General features: G+C 39.8%; 1 protein-coding gene across 3 annotated transcripts in view; it reads right to left on the bottom strand.

Moving 5' to 3' along the window:
• map2k5 (mitogen-activated protein kinase kinase 5) overlaps positions 1-14476 on the bottom strand; it is a 60925-nt gene extending 46449 nt beyond the window's left edge. For all 3 annotated transcript variants that reach the window (XM_085405378.1, XM_085405379.1, XM_085405383.1), the window contains exons 1-8: positions 14024-14476; positions 13803-13851; positions 12927-12994; positions 6093-6162; positions 5289-5329; positions 3897-3964; positions 3741-3789; positions 2177-2241 (exon numbers count right to left, since the gene is read on the bottom strand). In XM_085405378.1, the coding sequence (XP_085261504.1) occupies positions 2177-2241; positions 3741-3789; positions 3897-3964; positions 5289-5329; positions 6093-6162; positions 12927-12994; positions 13803-13851; positions 14024-14122 (509 nt within the window). In that variant the 5' untranslated portion in view covers positions 14123-14476. The remainder of the gene's footprint in view (positions 1-2176; positions 2242-3740; positions 3790-3896; positions 3965-5288; positions 5330-6092; positions 6163-12926; positions 12995-13802; positions 13852-14023) is intronic.
• Positions 14477-20206: the final 5730 nt, after the last annotated feature.

The following is a 20206-nucleotide window of genomic DNA, read 5'->3' as shown; positions in this document are numbered from 1 at the left end:
TTACAACGAAAAACCCCCTAAACGTCCGAGCAAGCACCGAGTACGCTGCCACGGAAATGTGAAATTCACAGAGAAACTGCTGGATCCTTCCACTGTCCGCTGCGACACACCTGCACCAGGGCAAACCTCCGCCTTTTATTTTATATGCTGGAATATGCAGAAAATAGGTTTAAATAGCTTTATTTGACCAACACTGTTCTCAAGTTTGGTAAAAATGCAGATCAAGTGTTTAGAGTGGGACATCCATGTATCACACCAAACACTGCAGCATAGCTGGAAACAGTTTCACTCAGAGAAGGCTTGAGCATTTATGGGTGAAGTTATCCATCCCCAAAATGTATACCTGTTAAGGCTCTAGTTCTTACCCATCACTGCACAAATTCATATATTGGACCAAATTTAATAAAGGAAACAAAAAATTGAAAAAAAAAAAGACACATATATGGAAACACAATGCCTCTGGTTCTTCAGACAACTAGAAAATCTAAGAGCAATCAACCAGTGAAGCACAGCCATTTGAAACGCAATGATCAATATAAAGGAAAAATAAAATCAATGGAGAAAATGGGCTGAGACACTAAAGGAGCAGCCGTGGATGTCTAAGTAGATGTCACCACAGCCAGGCAAATGTGCTTCTTTTAATTGCACCGCCACGAGTCACAAGTACAGCCTGTGTGTCCTTGTTATTGTATTTATAAGGCGTAGAGTCAGTAGGAGTGGCGGACAAGATGGACTTCTGAAAGAGTGTGTAATAAAAAACAAAGGCTGACATTGATGGATGGTTAGGTCAGTATGTGGCTATGGAGAGCTGAGATGTTGGTAACATCCAATTGAGTCTAAATGGCTCTAGGTCATAAATGGGCTAAGAGGTTAAAAGGTGGGGAGCTTATCGTAGTGCTCTTCACAAGTGATAGGCCCAATATAAGCTGGAATGAACAGCAGGTCCTGAAGAGGGCACAGCATCGCCTCATTTCTATGTCACAAAATTTGCTAAATGGAATTAGCATCACACATAGTAAAGATGGCATGAGAGTGAGCGGTCAACATGCACATTTTTCAGTACACTTGGTTTCCTTTGCTTGTCTAAATGATTCTGACCTGCAAAAGTATCTGTCAAATAATTAAAGCATGTTCATTAAATACTAATGAAAGCCAAATTAAAATTAGATAAACACATAAATAGAACACAAATAACAAACATTACTTGTTTTGTTTTTTCAAAATCGTCTCCTTTCAACCTTAGAAAGTTCAGCAGCATTGCATATAGATTTTTTGCTGGGCTAAATTGACTGAAAAGTTGTTGGGTTTGCAGTATTGGCCTTCCCCTGTGCAGTGTAACCACTTCTGGTGACAAACTGATGAACAATCTTATTCTATGACAACTATAAGAAACTGCAGCTTTATAAATATATATATTAAAAAAAAAAAACCTCAGAAAAATCATAAAAGAGTAAAAGGTGTTTGGAAAGAAAAGGATGAAGAAATAAAAAAGATAGACGTTTGGATTTGTTGGACTATCAGAAGCAGAGCACTCCGTCAAGCCAAGGTTAGTCTGAGCAGTGATCAATACTTCAATCTCAATAAAACAGCTCAATAGCTGAGGATTGATGGGAAAGAGAAAGCACAAGGTAGGGGAAAGAAAGATAGAAGGAGCGACACAAATGCCAACCTTGTCACAACGTTATCAGGTCAGTCATACATTTGTCTAGCCAGAAAGGATGGAAGTCTTCTTGGTGGTAGGTTATGTGCTTTACTATAGGCCAATTAAGTCAATAGCTGTCATACCTTACAGCCCCAAATCGATATCATATATGTTTGCAACCTTCAACCCAGAATAAAAAAAAAAAAATGAAGGTACAGATGAAAATCAGCCTGACAGATGCCCCACCAAACAGTGAGTGATAGATGGAGACACAATTGAACAGAAAGAGTGCTGTGAGGAATGAAACCCCTTCACACAAAATGCAGTTTTGAGTCCTATTTTGTTAGAAAAAGTGGACAGAAAAATGATAGAAGTCACACTCAATCTAAAAGTACCCACTCTTGTTGAATATCTGCCAGGTACAGTTTTTTCAGGCTTACTGAATGCACCATAATCTCTTCAGTGTCACTATCCATTACAGTGCTTTGGCCTTGCAATGCTGGTGCCTCATCGTGAGAGCCAACAAACACTTACTTGTAAACTGTGCCTCCATTTCCATGGCCAAGTTGCTCCTGATAGTGGATATCTTGGGCATTTATCTGCAGAGAAGGAAACACACCCAGGATTACACTGATTGTAAGTGGATGTTATAACATGAGAAGCAATACAACCGCTGAATTACATGTGTAACTAAACTGGCAGAGAGACAGAGATGTGAGCACGTGAGGGAGATGGGACTGCACTGTAATTGAAGGCTATAAACAAGACAAGAATTCAGGTCAGTCCAAGTTCAGCGACGTAAGGAGTGAAAAACAAAATAAGAGAAGGAGGAGAAGAGATCAATACAAGGTTTTGCTGTCCAATTTAAAACAAAGAAACAATACTGTGTTTGGGCGAGTGGGACGCTGAATGTTGTAGGATTTAATGATGAGTTGTTTTCAATCATTTCATAATTTATTCATTTTTTTAAGTCAGGGTGTGATCATGTAGCTTCCTCCTCTTGTACATTTTGTAGATTTTTCCAACCAGGACGATGAAATAATTGATTGAGGCAAAGCTTATGTAAATATAAATATCAACTAAGCATTGAAGAAGGCAGAATAAAATCCATGAAAAAAAAGTAAGAGTTGTATGTTGTTGTTTTGTATAATATCAGCATACTTTTATGTAAGACAGCCATCATGTATTCAATTCATAAATACATTTTACAGTTCATTATGTAATGTTTGTCCTGGTCTAAGATTTTAGGGTGAAAATTACTCAAAACATCACTATTCAATATTAAAATATGTCCCTTAATAATGCAAAATAAAAATATAAAAGCAAAATAAATCCACTACACGTTTTGGTAACTACACAACTTAAAATTTGTGCCAAAAATACATTTTTTTATTTGTCATTATTTTTAAAAGTACTTTTATTTGCGTGTATAATTTTTTAATTAACAAAATAAAGTGAATATTTTTAATTTCTAATTATTGCCTCCGTTCAACATGACCTCAGTGTGTGTGATGTTCACTGAGGCTGCAGACTAACAATACATTAGTTTAAAAAGTTCCTTTATTTTGATATTTAGACTGTGGATGAGTACTGATAAGGGTCAGGCTGTGCAGTAAACATGTAAACATGCCTGCACACAACACGTGATAATGGACCCTCCCTAATTTAACCACAACTAATGTGATAGCAAGGTGAGAAGATGGAGGTAAAGAGAAATGATGGTTTCAATTCCAATTTTATTCATGCAGTGCCAAATCACAACAACTGTCACCTCAAGGCACTGTATATTTTAAGATAAAGACCCCACAGTAATACAGTGAAACCCCAACAATCAGGTAGAAACCAGGAAGGCTGTATGTCTAATTTTCTTCCTACATGATAGCCACTGTGTCTGAATGCATACACTAGTTACAGAGTCAGAGTGCGTGTGAGTGAGAAAGGAGAGAGCAAGTCTATATATTGGGTGCAGTCAGCGTGACGAGACAACATCCAAATACACACCCTGTATGACATGCCCACAGCCCCTCAGTAGGTCTCAGAGCAACAGCAGTAAGATTACAGGCTGGAATCGTACAGAAACCCCAAAGCACACACTAACCTGGCCATTTGTCAAGATCCTCTTCAGCTCTGCAGATGACTTTTTTAAGCTGGAGGACAGAAAACAGTATATCAGACTTCACCACATTTACCAACCAGAGGTTTAGTTGTTTATTCCAGGTAGTGTAACATGATCCTTGTGCCCCAGAAAGCTCACCTGTTGTTAGCTATAGAGTCTGGGACAGCGTGACTGCAGTCATTTGCTGGATTAGGCCTTGTATTAACCTGAAGGTGTGCAAAGACAGGCATAAGAATGTAAAAAAAACACACACACACACACACAAAAAAAAAAACAGCACATGGTCACATGGACAATAAAACACAAGCCTCTCGTTTCAGCTTGTGAAGTCAATTGACTGTTTAAAAAAAAAAGAAAAAAAAAAGAGCCAAATGAAGAAGAAGAAAATTTTTATTTGCATAAAAGCACAGGAAGAAAGACAGCAAAAATCAGCTGGGAGAGTCCAGACGAAAACTTAAGACATTCCCATTTTCGTGCCTCGTGGGAGACTTTTTCTTTACATCTATTCATCTGCATCTATGTTTACTCCAAAGACCTCCAGGCTCAACCTAGATATGAACACAAAAGGAGAGACAAGACCCTTTAAAGGAGATACTAAAAATAGCATATTAATTGAGATCAAAAGGCCAATGCGTTGGGTCCACTAAAGCACAGGGAATGTCTCTTTAATTAGTGCCCAAGAAAACCTCATTTAAAAAGGCACACAGGGCTTCCCTCGGCCAATTACTTTTGTATTAAAGCAGGAGAAAAGCAGGGAAAGATTAGCAAAAGACTAAAGGTTTTCTGGAAAGAACATCGTATTCTCAAAACAGACTCTTGACCTTTAAAAAAAAAAAACTGACTCGGTTCAGTAGCACTTCTCAAAGCTCCTCAGAGGATACATAAAGTAGTATTTGTGAGTGTGTGTGTGTGTGTGTGTGTGTGTGTGGGGGGGGGGGGGGGGGGGGGGGGGGGGTGTGTGTGTGTGATTTTATCATTGAAATGCAGATGGATATAATATGGATCATCTGGAGAGATGGAGGAGGTGTCAAGTCATTTAACCCATGGTAATTAGCAGTGAGTTTCAATAGCAACATATGCCTAACATAAAATGGGAAGGTCTGCGAGAGGCCATTTGGGGGCTTGTAATGACAATTTCATGGTTGAACAATGACATCTTCTTATTGCCCGATTTAGTTTTTTCTCTAACCAACGCTGACACTCTTTCTATCATAGGGAATGAGAGGATCATAATACTCTGGAGGGGAGATAACACCTTGTTCTTAAATGACTATCGCAGCATGAGAATCAAGAATACAGAGAGACGGATGGAAAAGCAGAGAGACAGGCCCTGCTACAGCCGCAGCCAGATATGCTAATGCATAAACATAGTCGAGGGGAGCAAGACAATGAGTGAAAGAGAAGGAGAGCCTTGACTTCAATTGACATTTCAATAAGTGGAACACAGCATTATCAATCCATTTGACTCAACTTCTCACCCTCCCCTCATTCTCTGTGTAAGGCAGCCGAAACAATTATTGAGATAGGTACCTTCAGGCCATGTATGTTCCGGATCCCTGGAGTCTTGCCGGCTGAAACAGTAATTGACTAGATTGTAGAACACATCACTGGGCCATTTACAAATGTGGTGAAAAGGAATCAGTTCTTCATGAAGGAAAAAAATGATGAAATGAGAGTTACTAAAAAATTAGTTGTGGACAAGAGAGTGATTGAGCTGTTGGTCTCTTGAGATGGTTGGTTGGTAGTTAGGTAGAAAGAAAACAATCACAGCGTTAGAGGAAAGAGGGGCAGATAGAGAGAGAAACAGAGTGAGCCAGAGAGCTAAAGGGAGACAATAAAATGTTTCATCACATCTCCCCTAGGGCCTGTTAGAGATTATGTATGTCTTTGAGCGTTGTGAAAACTAGCTGAAAATATAGCAAAACTATGTTATGAAAAGGCCCTCATTATGAAAACCAGTTTAGGAACAGAAACTGCACAATGCCAGAGATGCAGGCAAGGCTTAGCCTGAGCTGAACACAAGCATGCACTTTGAATGCCCTTGGAGCAAAAGAAATGTAGATTTATGAATGACATCCAACAACAAAGCCAGCCGCTGAATTTTAATGTTATCCAGAGGCTCCACTGTTACTCCTACTCACCAAATGCTCACATTTTTGTGAAAACAGCGCAGGTCATGTACACTAATTTTAGTAAAATAGGCGTTTACAAATAAAGTGTGAATATTTTTATATATTTAAATGGTGCTGGTGATTAATTGTCACCACGTTAATTACAAAGCAGCCGTTAGCATCGCCTAGCCCGTGATAAAAATAGAACATCTCACTTTTGTACCTCTTGGAAAAATCTGCAGAGGGTCCGGCAGCAGTCCATTCATGCGTTGTTCATTCATTGTGTTGCAGTACTAAAAGGGGAAAAGCAAATGACAAACAGTCGAGTGTGACACTAAATTGAAATGACTTTACATGCATTTAAGTTCACAGATAATATCTGTACAAGAATGTTATCAGCACACGACAGAGGTAGAAAAACCTTAAATTTGAAGATCTGACCCTACACTACATGGCCTAATTTTAGAGTATTACACACACACAAAATGTTTATTTAACTGCCACCAGAATTAATCCACAGTCTTTTGTAAAAAAACGTGAGCATGCTGTGCGGAAATCTGTTGCAGACGAGGACCAATGCCCTGTGGGCTTGTTCTGAAGGAGTGTAGCATTAACCCTTTTCTACTCCAGGTCAACAGCTCACCAAACACTCATATCCTACAGGACTAACACGTGCATGCACGCACTCTGGAGCCTCTCGGTTGCTTGCCAAGGCAATGCAATAATTGATGTTTCAGTTAACCAAACCATCTGTTAAACCGCAAGTGTGTGTGAGCATGGGAGAGAGAGAGTGTGTGTGTGTGTTTACTTATGTGCGTTTTGTTGATGTCTTCTGCTTTTGCAGGGGTTGAGTTTGAGACGATGTCTTTATATTGTGCACACATACACAAGTTTATTGTAATTCATTTACAAACTAGTACTGAGTGATCGCAGCAAAATGTAAATGCTCTTTCACTGAGGAGGCAGGAGGGAGGACGATGGGCACGGCTTGGATTGGAATGGATCAGAATGGCTACCCATGTGGCACAGCTGTTATTAAAAGGCCTATTTATCACTGTCAGATCCCCTCCTCGCTCCTAGCCCTCTGCTTTCGCCCTCCAGCATTCTCAATAGGCCGCATCTGAACAATGGGTCTTAATAGCAAAAAAACATGGTGTGTGTGTGTGTGTGTGTTTGTGTGTGTGTTGGGGGGGGGGGGGAATTGGGGGTGTTCGGGCTTCACGTACCTTTAATTTTCCGCTCAGCTAGCTTATTGATTAAGGCTGCAATTACCACCTAATCTGTAGTAGGTGTGTTATTAAAAGACATTCTCCATTGTTGGCCAATAACTAAACAGTGTCCGATCCCAAATACCATCGCTCAGCCTTAAGGGACAAGCCAGAGTGCAAGAGAGAGAAAGTGTGAGTCTCATCATCATTAGCAGACCAAGAGCAAATGGGAAATGGGAATTAGCGCCACTACCTCCAGGGGGAGCTGAGTGAGGAAGGGATGAGGTCACATGTTTTTTTGTTTTTTTTAAGCACCTGACATAGGCTGGTCTTTAACTTTGAACAGGGGGCGTCTGTCTTTCAAGGTGTCAAACAATGATTAGAAATGCCTGGAAGTCTAGCGGGTCTCGCAGGAGCATGTAGCAATCAATGTTCTTAGTGCTGGGGGATACTTCTCACAATAAATGCCCTCTGTAGACTGATGTTAATTAAGTGCTGAATTTGAGCATTAATTTTGCTCAGTAATCACGAGCGTGAATTTTTCGCAGGGCAATGTTAAAGCAAAGATCTTGAACAAGACAAAAAAAAAAAAAAAGAAGAAGAAAGAAAGAAAGCAAACATCGTGCACTGACAGCGTATTTAAAAGCCTGATTATACATTTCCTAATAAAAATATACACACCCTCCCAAACGCACACAAACAGACACACACAAAGCAACCGTGAAGAAACTGAATTATCCCACATTTCACCTAACATGCTGCTTCCCTTAATTCCTATTAATTTCATATAATGGCTGTCTGCTCACCTGGAATTAATAACACTCAAGCAAAAACCCACTAGTCTCCACGGAGGCCAAAAGGCAGCAAACAACAGGGAAAAAAAAACCCTAAATACAAATGCAATCCAGAGCTGAAATGCATAACACTTGCATAAAACATTCAAAGTACACGGCTAGCGTAAATTATAGTCTAGTGAGCCCAGTATTTCCAGGTGATCAGCAGCTTTTTGTACAGCTGGCAGTCCCATGAGTAGAAAGCCATTATGAGGCTCCGAGATTTGTTTGCCAAAAATTCACTGAACAAATGGGGTCTGAAATCTGTGGGAAAAGCTGTGCACTGTTGTGGATACTTAATATTTCTATTGGGCGCTGTAGAAAGAGGCAGGGGTCAGTCATAAATTTATATACACCTAAGGCATGTCAGAATAAAGACAAAAAGTGTAACTGCCAGCAAAAACAATACACGTTTCAATGTTTCTTTAACAAAATATCAATTTTTTCATTTCATTTTCATTTCATCTGCAACAAATTACAAGGAACTCAAGGTTTTTGGACATGCATTTTTTCAGACAAATAAAAATGCAATAAAAACAAACCACAGTGTCGGCCTAATTTTATCTAACAAGTAAAACAAGTCTGCACGGTTCTGTAATTAATTGCGATATTTTCCATGTAACATACAACTAAACATTTAGCCCATGATAAATGACAACTTTTCTTTTTTGTTGAAATCACAGACGTATGACTTCGTGGGCTGACATCAAAATAGAAACAACCAAAATTTACATAGAAATTAAGAGTCTCTAATGTTAATGCAAGTTTGTGGTTTTAATGGAGCAAGACAGAATTATTACAAAAAAGTATTTAATCCCCTTCAACCCAGCCAGAATTACACCTCCTACAGACTGGCTGTGTGCACACACAGACATATAATGAAAGAAATATAAAAAATGACCATCAAGTCAACGTTGGTCAGCATCATGGAAGTCTGAAGCTGCTGTGGAATTTTGTGGAAACCAAAATTGAGCTCTTTGGCATCGACCTACCGTGTCTGAAGAAAGAGAAATGTTGGGTATGACCCAAAGAACGACATCCCCAATGTCAAGCACGAAGGTGGAAACATTATGTCTTGGGGCTGTTTTTTTGTTAAGGGTAAAAGACAACTTCATCGCATCAAGATGACAACGGACGGGGCCATGCACCCTTAAACTCCTGGACGAGAATCTACTTCCCTGAAAACTGAAGATGGGTAGTGGGTGCTGGATGGGTCTTCCAGCATGACGATGACCACCAAGGCAACACATGAGTGGCTAAAGAAGAACCACATTATGGTCATGGAGTGACCTCGTCAATCTTCACACCTCAGTCCTACAGAAAATCTGTGGAGCGAGCTGAAGTTTTGAGTTGCCAGGAGGCAGCCAAGAAACCTACAGGATTTAGAGAGTTTCTGTAAAGAGGAGTGGGCAAAAGTCCCTCCTGAGATGTGTGCAAACCTGAAGACCAGCTACAAGAAACCTCTTACTGCTCTACTCTCCAACAAGGGTTTTTCTACCAAGTACTAAGTCCTGTTTTGCTTGGAGATCAAATGGTTTTTTCATTCAATGACATGCAAATCAGTTTAGAAGTTTTATGCAACAGGATTTTTTTTCTGGATTTTGGTTGAATTTTGGTCTCTCTCCATTAAAATTAAACTGCCATAAAAATTAGAGACTGTTGATTTCACTGTAAGTGAGCAAACGTACAAATTCAGCAGGAGATCAAATCATAATTTGTCCCACTGTAAACACTGCCCCTTTCTCAACCATTACTCCAGCTTTAACAGGACAGTGCACAGAACAACATCCGCTGGATCTGTGGAAAACAAAACTTGCTTAGGTCAAAGCCTTTTCCACGTCTGTCTAACAACACTTCTTGGCACAACATCTGTCTCTTTTTGCTTAATCACCCTGCTACCCTATGCTACTTAATGATTAAAAAGCAACCACAAGTGAATGCATGACAAAAATGGACAAAAAAAAAAAGAAGCAGGGAGTGTAAATTGTGCCTGTGGCTCTAGTAGCATCATTGTGAGCTGATGGGGGGTAAAAGACATCCACAGATGAAAGTAGATTTTGAACAACTCTGCAGCCCAGGGGGGCTGCTCTTTAATGAGGCAAAACTTTAAGTACTGAATAATAAATAATAAAAATTGACAGTTCATTTAGTTTACAGTGTACTTCATACAGAAAACCCATTACACGCCATTACTCTTACTGTCCGCGGCATGAACAGTAAGTATGGTCGAATATGAAAATATACTGCAGTATTTGAGGGAGCTGAAGGGGATGTGGGACGTGTCTGCATGTGTGCTGCTGAATATTGCCATAGGTTAACTGCTACTAGATGAGGCTATATGGCTTCAATTTCTTCATGTTATATTATAAATAACTACGTCAGTGGAGATTGCCATCAAATCAGCATCTTGCCGTCTCATGTTTTGCTACCTGAAGAATTGTGCTTCTCGTTCTAGGCCAAGTATTTTATAGTATTTGATGTAACTCACCAGATTGATGAGGTCATTTTGAATTCAACCAAGGCTTTGGTGGCTATCGAAGAACGCCTTTTAATTTAACATTAAAAACTTTGGTGTAGCATATTTAATACTAAAGGTTTTTTCAAACCATTCTTAAAATGACTTATTTACACCTTAAGTCCATGCGAGCTAGAAAGGTAAACACTCAAACTGAGAGTTCAGGATTGTTGAGGATTGACTGGGTCTAAGGTTTTGCTTAATAAAAAGAGAGGTGAGTGGCTTTATTATGGCGCTGAGCAAAGCACTTAAAAAATACAGAAAATCTGAACAACGTCCTTGTTACTGTGTCATGTCAATTTGACGTGCCTCAAAAGCTTTCCAAACGATACAATATACAAAACCCCAGACACTTAAATGGCTCTAAAAAGCTGCACAAAAAAAATTAACCAAAATAGTGCAGAACACATAAAGGAGGAGGACCTTTCAAAATGCTCAAATGTAGTTCAGACATGCTCTTGGCCATGTCATCTAAACTGCACAAAGGATTGAATGTGAACAGTTTCTGTCAGAACTACTTTCCAATGAGGAATCGGCACACAGTAAGAATGCTACAATGCAGCAGCATAACTGGAAAACATAACCCTGGCATGTACAGTGCTGTGCAAAAGCCTTGATCAACCCCTCATTTCTTTATATTTTGCTAGGAAATTAGGAAATAGGTGCAGTGATTTATTGACACATGTGCAGACATACTTAGAAATACAGCATATGTATAGAGCTTGTATAATTCTAACAAGTCTGAAATTCAATATTTGGTGTGACCATATTTATTCTTAAACAGTGTGAATTCTCTTACACCAGGGGTCAGCAACCTTTAACACCCAAAAAGACATTTGGACGCAATTTCCATGCAAAAGAAAACACTGGAGCCGCAAGTACTTTTTGACATCTAAAATGAAGATAACACTGTATATATTGTTTTTTTTTACCTTTATGCTTTGTGTAAACAACTAAGGTGTTGCTTAAATCCATGAAGTGCTACAGAGAAAATTACATTTTATTTATGTAATTAACACATTTTGAACTCTTAAAGAAATATAACAAAAGGAAAGACACCCAGCTGAACTAAAATGACCCATGTAGCAAAGAAAAACTGTTGTGAGCCGCCGCCCTTAAATCACCTTTGGGCTTTTGGAGCCTTGACCTGACTTTTAAAAAAAAAATAATTGGAAAAAAAAAGCACTACGCTGCTGAAAAATGAAAAATAGATATTTGCAAAATTCTGCCTAAATATGTATTTTACCTGGTTAATGTGTGTGGCGGGGCGTGGTCTGCAGCGCCGCTGCACCTGAGCGGCACCCGCAATCGCGCCTCGCTGCCTTAACGTCTGTGCTATCTGTGCTGTTGTGTTGGTGTGTGTCGGGCTGTGAGCTGAAAAGCTACAGACGTCTGGGCTCTGGGGAGGCCAATCCATGACTGACTGTGTTCAATTGTGTGTTTTTCTGCGCAGTGGCAGTGTGTTTAGGATCATTGTCATGCTGAATAATAAAGCTGTTGCCAGGCACACACTTTCCAGATGAGATTGCATGGTGTATCAAAGTCTGGCCACACTTTTCTGCACTCAGAATCCATCAGCTTTGACAAGACCTCCAACACCACAGGCTTAACTGCAGCCCCAAACCATGACGGAGCCTTCACAGTGTTTAACAGATAGCTGTAGACACTCACTGTTCTACCTTTAACCTAAACTCAACAAACTTTAAACAAATTTAGCTTCATCACTCCATAAGACCTGTTGCCACATATTTTCAGTCCATTTCTTGTGTAATTTAGGTTGTCACCTCTGGCTACCAGTGGCTGTTGTTGTTGTTTATCAAACTCATAATCAAGTAACTTTCATGAAAACCACACAATCACACTCTGTGTGTATGAGTGTTATTACTCATACACACAGAAAGACTGTACGTTTGCGTATCTATCCTCTATCAGGTGCTTTTTATTTGCTGAATGCGTTTTGTTACAGATGCAGCAGTTGGTGACCTATTGTCCTTTGTGTCTTTTTTCCCACCCTTTTAAAAAAAATTCTCTGTCTCTTTTTTGCTTTACCTTTCTTCATGTTAATCTGACCCTCGCTTTCCCATGCCTTAATGACTTTCTGTGGACTTTCAGGTACTTTTCATCTACTGTAAATAATACTTTTAGGCCTACCACATCTTCTTTTGTTCTCCACTTGTTTAGTTTCTTCAGATTTCTTGACACACCTTGCTGAGATATGTGATTTTTGACTAATAGCTCAAAACAACAAACATCAGTCCTCTTAAAATGGTCAGGTAGGAAGACTGAACTGAAAACTAGTTAAAAAAAATAAAAAATCAGCCAATATCCTGACCTTCAGATAGCCTAGAGAATTATGCTCAAGAGCACTTTAAAGACTTACAAAGTCCAGCTTGTTGGAAACAAAATATAAAGAGGAAGCAAGGGTCGCTCAAGACTTTCGCAATTTGTGGATATTATGCCTGACTTGGTCAAAGTACTGCATGCAACATTTATGTACTCACATATGACAACATGGCTTTGAGTTCTTCATCACTTCTTACTGTGATTCTGTCTCCCACCTCATCTTCGTCTAAAAAAAACAAAAAACAAAAACACAAAAACAAAAACAGTACAACTGTAAAAAATAAAATACTAATAATGGGGAAGGGGGGAAATCACAGAGAAAATTCAAAACAGATTTTTTTTGCAGTAACAAGTGTGGTATAATAAATATAAACAGAAGACACTGTAAAACAACACTTTTACGTATAATAAACATTTAATAGAATCAAGGCATGCAAACAAAAAAGCATATCATTCCATATTAAGTATTAATGCAATAGCAAAATTTGGGGAGCCAAAACATACAATCAAAATCATACAATAAAATATAATGTATAAAAGCACTCAGTAAGCAGTATTTATGTTTGTATGTCAATCAAACTCTTTGCACTCTACCCGTAAACAGGCTTGAATGGTGCCTATACCAAGAGGCTAAATCTTAATTTGATTGAATGAGAGAAACTTCAACTGTTCCTGTCAATCAATCAGTTAGTACAGTAGCTATGGCATGTCTGGATAAAACGCATGCTAGAGGTTAACACGAGTAGTAAAAAAAGGGAACAGAGAAGAGAGAAGCTAACACAATGAAAATGTGTGAAGCTTTTTACTCTCTCAGATAGATGAAGCCCGTTCAAGAGGGCTAGAGTCTAGCCCATGACAGCAGGGATCGGTTCTTACTCTCACACAGCTGCATGAGATCTCCTCTCCTTCAGACCAATCTGATAACTGATTACAAGTCCCTACATTACAGGGCTATTGTTTTGGTGTGTAAACACAGTCATTCAAAGCTTCCTCTTGCAGCATTACAGCAGTTCAACTCTAAAGCAGGTACTTACATTCAAAGGCCGTGACAGTGGCTTCAGGCATGACATCTCTGATTGCGACCTGTAATGTTTGACAGGGTGAATTAGGACCAGACAGCTAAGGATGGTTATTAGACTGACAGATATTAATGAGGCAGGGTTACGACACGCTGAGTCAGAAACAGTCCGTGTGTTTTTGACTTGTGCAGTGTGTCTGTGAGTGAAAAGTGATAGTTGGCATGAGGCAGACTCACGAGCAAGTCATTGAAGTTCAGAAGAGACGGACAGTCCACGGACGAGTCCATGTCTCCTGTCGGCGTTTTTATTCGGATCACTATCGCCTCGGTGTTCATTGCGCTGTCAGTATTTAACCTAAGTGAGAGCAATAAGAGGGAAGCTTCAGCCTCATAATAGTTGACTGGATGTGGAAGCTAACCAGCTAATTCCCTGCAGCAGTTTGCTAACGATACATGCTAGCATCCTGCTCAGTCCGGATTCTTGATTTAAGTGATGCGGAGCCTTTTTAAAAAACAAAAAGGTTTTGAGGTCGGTCGCCGCCGACACCACAGTCAAGTCATAACCGTATGAAAGGCTTATCCCGAAGTGTGAACGTGTACACCACTGCTCCACGAGACAAAGTTTACACTGTACTAACGTAGGTGTTTAGCTGTATAGCTAGTTTTGAGGAAACTGCTACAACAGCGCTTCCGAATCAACATCCGCTCGTTGCCTTTTCAAAATAAAAGACTTGCACTATCTATATCAATCTGTCAAATTCTAAAAGGCGAAGTTTGAGAGAACGCTGCTATTCTTATGGATCTTATTTTGGTTTTTTTTTCCTATGTTATAAAATGAAATATACATACGGTTTAAAAAGTTTTTGTTTCTGCACTGAAAAGGAATTATTACCGCTTTTGCTGTAGATAACACTGACCTGAGATCAAGGTTGATAAGTTGAGTACAATACTGAGAATACAATAGATTTCTGAGGTATTATGGATAAATATTCCTTTAAAAACATGACCTTAGATCACAATTGTAAATGTTTCGTAAATGGCCCTCACTTACACGGAAATGTACTGCTGTTGAGATGAAAACCACCACAGTTTTTTAAAAAGTGTTTTTTTTTTCCCTCTTTCACTTGACATTAAAACAGCATTAGTATTTAAAGGTTTCCACTCTGCGCTCGCCATTAGCATATAATTGAGTGTAAAACAAAAGGGCTCTTAAAACCTGTGTTGATCGCGGCCCTGTGAGTGAACAGCTGCTCTGTCCACTCTATAAACAGCTCTGATTGCAGTTCATGGAAAAAAGACATTGATCCCTGAGTAAAGTGAAGTCTCTATCCTGTTCATTTACATTGCTCTACCCACAGACCTGATACCTAAGTCTGTTCACCTGGGTTCTGTGTAATGATAAGAAGTTGTTAAAGCCTGCTCTGTCTCCCCATGGCTCAAATTTGGCTATACAATACACGTGCCAGTTGAAAACAATTTCAGTGGTGGTGTGTGTGCTGTGCCGGCCATTGCACTAGGCTGGGTTTCATTGGCTCTTACAAAAAATGTCTCCATCCCATATTGGCCTGAGGATGAACTCCTCTATCAGTGATTACCATCTCACTTAAAAAGAAAAGGAAATGTAAAACACTGAATCTACCATATATTTATTTAATTGTCTGTACTTGAACCTTTAAAAAACACTCCCAGAGGGATGTTACGAGTTCATTGCATTGATCCTTCCTGATCTTACACCTGTACCAACAATTAGGTTAAAGACCCACTGATTTCCATGCAATGCTTGAAATTATTACTCCGCCTAATTGCAACTGGATACAAAAGGGGAAACACAAGCAAGGCCATCAAGCACTCGGATTAATGCCTCGACCAGCACTGACTTCTGATGAAAAGCAGAGGATCTATATGGCACTTTGTCAGACGTGCTCTCCCAGGACGTGATGTTAGATCCTTCTGCTTTAGGGACAACTAGGATGAAGCCCAGTCAGCAATCCGCATTATCAGAAATCAAACTCCTGGCTTAGCTGGGAGGGGAAAGTGGACGAGGAAGGCCAACATTCACTGTCTGGTAATTAAAAGCCGTTTTATCAGGCCTCCTCTTTCGCTCCATGCCTCTTTTCTTGCTATTGACAAGCTGCTTAGCGCAAAGAGAGCTCAGTTTGACTCTAAATATATGAAGCACACTTATTTAACTTTCTCAGCAAAGAGCAAGTAAACAAGACAGCAACAAAACTGCCTGGCAGGACCGCCAAATTCCTTTCACTTTAGTTTTGTTTTCTTCTGTTTATTAAGAAATGCAGCCTTTGTTCACATCCTCTTTTTCTCTTGATGATTATTATTTCATTAGTCCGTGTCAAACATATTGGGCGGCTCGTTGTGTTTATTGATTAACGAGCCAAAGTCAGCACCGTCGTCTCTCGCTGTAATGCTGATATAGAAGATCTTGAAATGCTATTTGTCTACCCGTTAAGCATTGATCGTTCTCTGCTATATTGGCTACTACTTGGTATCTTTCTATATCTAATGTGCCCATTAAACTTAATTCGTAATTATTTAGAGTAAAAAATGTGAGCTTGTAGTTTGGGGCCTTATTTACCTTCATAGATCCAGCAGGGTGGGCTAAATATCACTGGCTTGGTCTCACAAATGTGAGCTGTGAGCTCAGCAAGAAAAACATGTCCCACCATCTGTTCCAGGGCCACGTCCCAACTCAGGTATCCAGATGCAAACCCTCCAGCTGAAATAGAGATGTGTCTCCTCAGCCTTGAAGCCTGAAGCCTGTTGTTTATTGATGCTGCCAGAGCCCCCGCTCAGATCGATACCATCTCACTCAGATGGGCCTTCACAACACGCAGCCTCCAAATTGAGGTCAGGATACGTAGACGGTTATGGCACTTCAGCAGATATGAATTGCCCGAGAGGCTGTGATCATTTGTTACCTCTTCCTTTAAAGTTCATCTCCAAGTTGACCTGTGATGAAGCACGAGGACTTTGTGAGTCACTGGTGGAAGAGTTATGAGGAAATGCACCAAGATGCGTATGAACTGACTGGAGAGAAATGGGTTGTGTGACTACCTTTCAGCTCCTCGAACTGCATACTTTTCTTGCCATTTCCAGTCTTTCAGATTCACCTCAGAGGGCCCCTTTTATGGCTGTATGTTGTTTCTGTTGTTTCTAATAAAGAGGAAATATTGGTGCCTTCCTGACCTGCTCATAGTGGCCACAGAAAAATTTATGGGGTATGTCTCCTTTAGTGAGGTAGCATCTGAGCTGAGCCCCACATAAATAACACATCACTAGTTCATCCAAGCTCTCTTGGCTTTTCTTTCATGCTGTGGTCAAATCATTATATTGAATGCAAAATATGACTTTTCTTTTTTTAATTAAAAATGCTCAAAGTGGTGAATCGTTTCCCTTTCATGTAACATTCTTGTAGTGAGCTGGCAGTTTCATCCTAGGAATTTGATTGTCCCAAAATTTTAGATGAAAATATCCTGAGTGTTCCCTGTGTAAACTCACCAGGAAACCCATCACTATTTTACTCTGTTCTTCAGTAAACCTCAAAATAAAATATCAGCATGGATTACCTATAATGTTATTTTATTTACAATGATCAGTATCTTCCTTCAAGCAAAGAGATATCTGTGTTCTGCATTGAATAATAAAGCAGTGGTTGGTGAAGTCTAAAATAAAAGTCCATATGGATGGGAATGCCGTTTGAACTGGAGAAGTGTGATCGGAAAGTAACAAAAAGAGGGAAGGTAGTCAGAGGGGACACTGAGGACAGCTACGAATATCTGGGAATTACGAGGAGGCCGCTAGGAAAGCTGCAACTACCAAGTACCTGCAGAGATTAAGGCAAGTCCTGAGAAATCAGCAGAATGGAAACAACAAGACCTGATCAATCAACACAGATACCCCGATGGGATAAGAAGCTGACCAAAGGAAGAGATAGAAGCCACTAATGTCAAGACAAGGAAGCTCCTTACCATGCATGGAGGGTTTCACCGAAAATCCAGCACCCTGAGACTGTACCCTAAGCAGAAAGGTGGCCGGGGACTAGTGAGTGTCAGAGCCAGTAGAAGAGGAGCAAGAGAAGAAGCATCATGGAAGGACAGGCTCCTGCACAGTGTGTACAGTGTGATCAGCAGACAGAAGACGTGGCTGACATCCAGAAGTCCTACCAGTGGCTGGACAAAGCTGGACTGAAAGACAACACAGAGGAACAAATCATGGCAGAACAAGCTCTCAGCACAAGATCCATAGAGGCTGGGGTCTATCACACCTGGCAGGCTGTGTAAAGATGCCCCTGAGTCAATCCACTATATAACAGCAGGGTGCAAGATGCTAGCAGGAAGGGCATACATGGAATGCCATAACCAAGTGGCCGGCATCGGAACATTTGTGCCAAGTATGGCCTGGAAGAACAACCTGACGTGGTAGTGGTAGACAAGCAGAGGCAGACGGCCATATCAGATGCAGATATACCAAGTGATAGCAAAATTAACAAGAAAAAACAAGAAAAGCTGGAAAAATACCAAGGGCTGAGAGAGGAACTTGAGGATGGATGGATATCGTCTGATAATGATGATAATATTGGCCAATATTAGCTGTTTGCCAGTCTAGATGACACCCTTCATCATGTTAAGTGTCGACATTGCATAAAGTTTACTTTGCATAGTTAGTCCACCGGAGTACATTGTACATTGAAACTTTCCTTTTGGGAATGCTAAAAAATAACTAACTGATTCAAGCAGAGTCGAGGGGAGTGTGAAAAAGTAAATAAATATTTGCAAATGTTGGTATCGGGCCGAAAAATCCTATATCGTTCAGGCTATAGTAGCATTTTCCTCCAACGTGTAGTGTCCACATATATATTAAGGAAACATGTTATTTTTGTTTGTTTGTAGTCAACACAGATACCACCACAGAGAGTTCTGGGGGGAAAGTAATGTAAACAAACAGTAACTAAAAGCATTCACAATAGAATAGCAACAACAGCTACACTGTAACTGTATATACATGTGCATGCACATGTGCATGACTGTGGCCAGAACGCGTGACCTCTCTCTAACCACACATTGCTCTGGTGAGGAGTGTCAGGTGGCCGGTTTGTCAGCTGAAATATTCATCAAACAGATCAACGGAAAGTCTGGCTGGCTTTTCAACTGACAACTGCGGCTCAATAATTGATAGAGGAGCAACTGAGTGTTTGTGGGGGTCCTTCTCTTTCTGTAAGTGATGCCTCTGACCTTTGTTGTGTGAAAGAACTCATCACGGCGAGCGAGCATGTGTCATATAAAGACCGACGCATTGAACTAAGCAATGAAAGTAACAAAGGAAATAAATGCTACGATGAAAATGATAAATTCATTGGTTTGGTTTTGTGCTCACACTGAATAATATCTCTAAGTGCCTTTACTGTCTGTGTATGAGCAATTGAAAGCTCAGTAATTAATTTAATTTTCAAAAATAGTCTCTAACCTGACTTATGACCTGCCACGATTGGAAAACATTTCTTGGTAGAATCAAATCAAATTCATATTAACATGTTATTGTGCTAACAGTATGTGCACTGACAACATGTCAAGTGGGCCATTGTCACTCACTTAATACTAGTCGTTCACAGCAGATGACAAACCCAATACTGTGGTGAATCAGTGGAAAGCTGTAGTGACATGTAGTGGCCCTTCCTGCCAGGTGACTAATGCATTACTGCCTGTAACATAAAAATTAATAAACATCTTTAACATTATTTGACTGGGGACAAAGTAGCATGCATTAACTGTGCTACAGGTGGTTAAATATGTTATATCTGAATGTAGCTTCATAATTCTTTTGCTAAGTAAATACAATAAGAATACAATGAAGCTGAAGTTTGTTCTCATGGTTTTATTAGTCTTCATATTTTCTCATTTCACTATCGTTTTTATTGACAGTCTTTGTGTTTCATCCAGATGTTAGTACAACTTTTATGAACCATATCTGATTATTTTATGAATTCTATTGTTCTACTAATTCTACGCAATAACTATGACCATAAATATCAGGTTATAGTTGTGGCACACATGCACTGTGTGTCACACATTTTTTTCCTGTGCAAAACTGAAAAATAACAAATAAAAATAACTAGCAAAAAAAGAGAAAAACATTATTACTATGCACATATACTGCTGAGTTATTTTCTTTGTGGTAATTTTCATCATATTTGCCAAAATCTGCAAAGCTTGTGATTCTTTGGTAACTCTTAAATTTCACAAATGGTCATAGCATTACACAGGCTAATAAAAAGCCGTCCCTTTGCATGCATTTGATGCAATCCAGACTTTAGAAAAGTGCACGTCCTTGAGAGCCGGCAAAAATGTGGGACATAGTCTCTAGAAGTGGGACGGAAGGGACAAGCAATACAAATGCTGTGCTGTC

The sequence above is a fragment of the Rhamphochromis longiceps genome, linkage group LG1 (genome assembly GCF_057381845.1).
Source record: "Rhamphochromis longiceps isolate RC_006_pf linkage group LG1, R_longiceps_female_GT1.1, whole genome shotgun sequence".
Taxonomy (NCBI): Eukaryota; Metazoa; Chordata; class Actinopteri; order Cichliformes; family Cichlidae; genus Rhamphochromis; species Rhamphochromis longiceps.
This window is presented reverse-complemented; position numbering and strand designations above follow the sequence as displayed.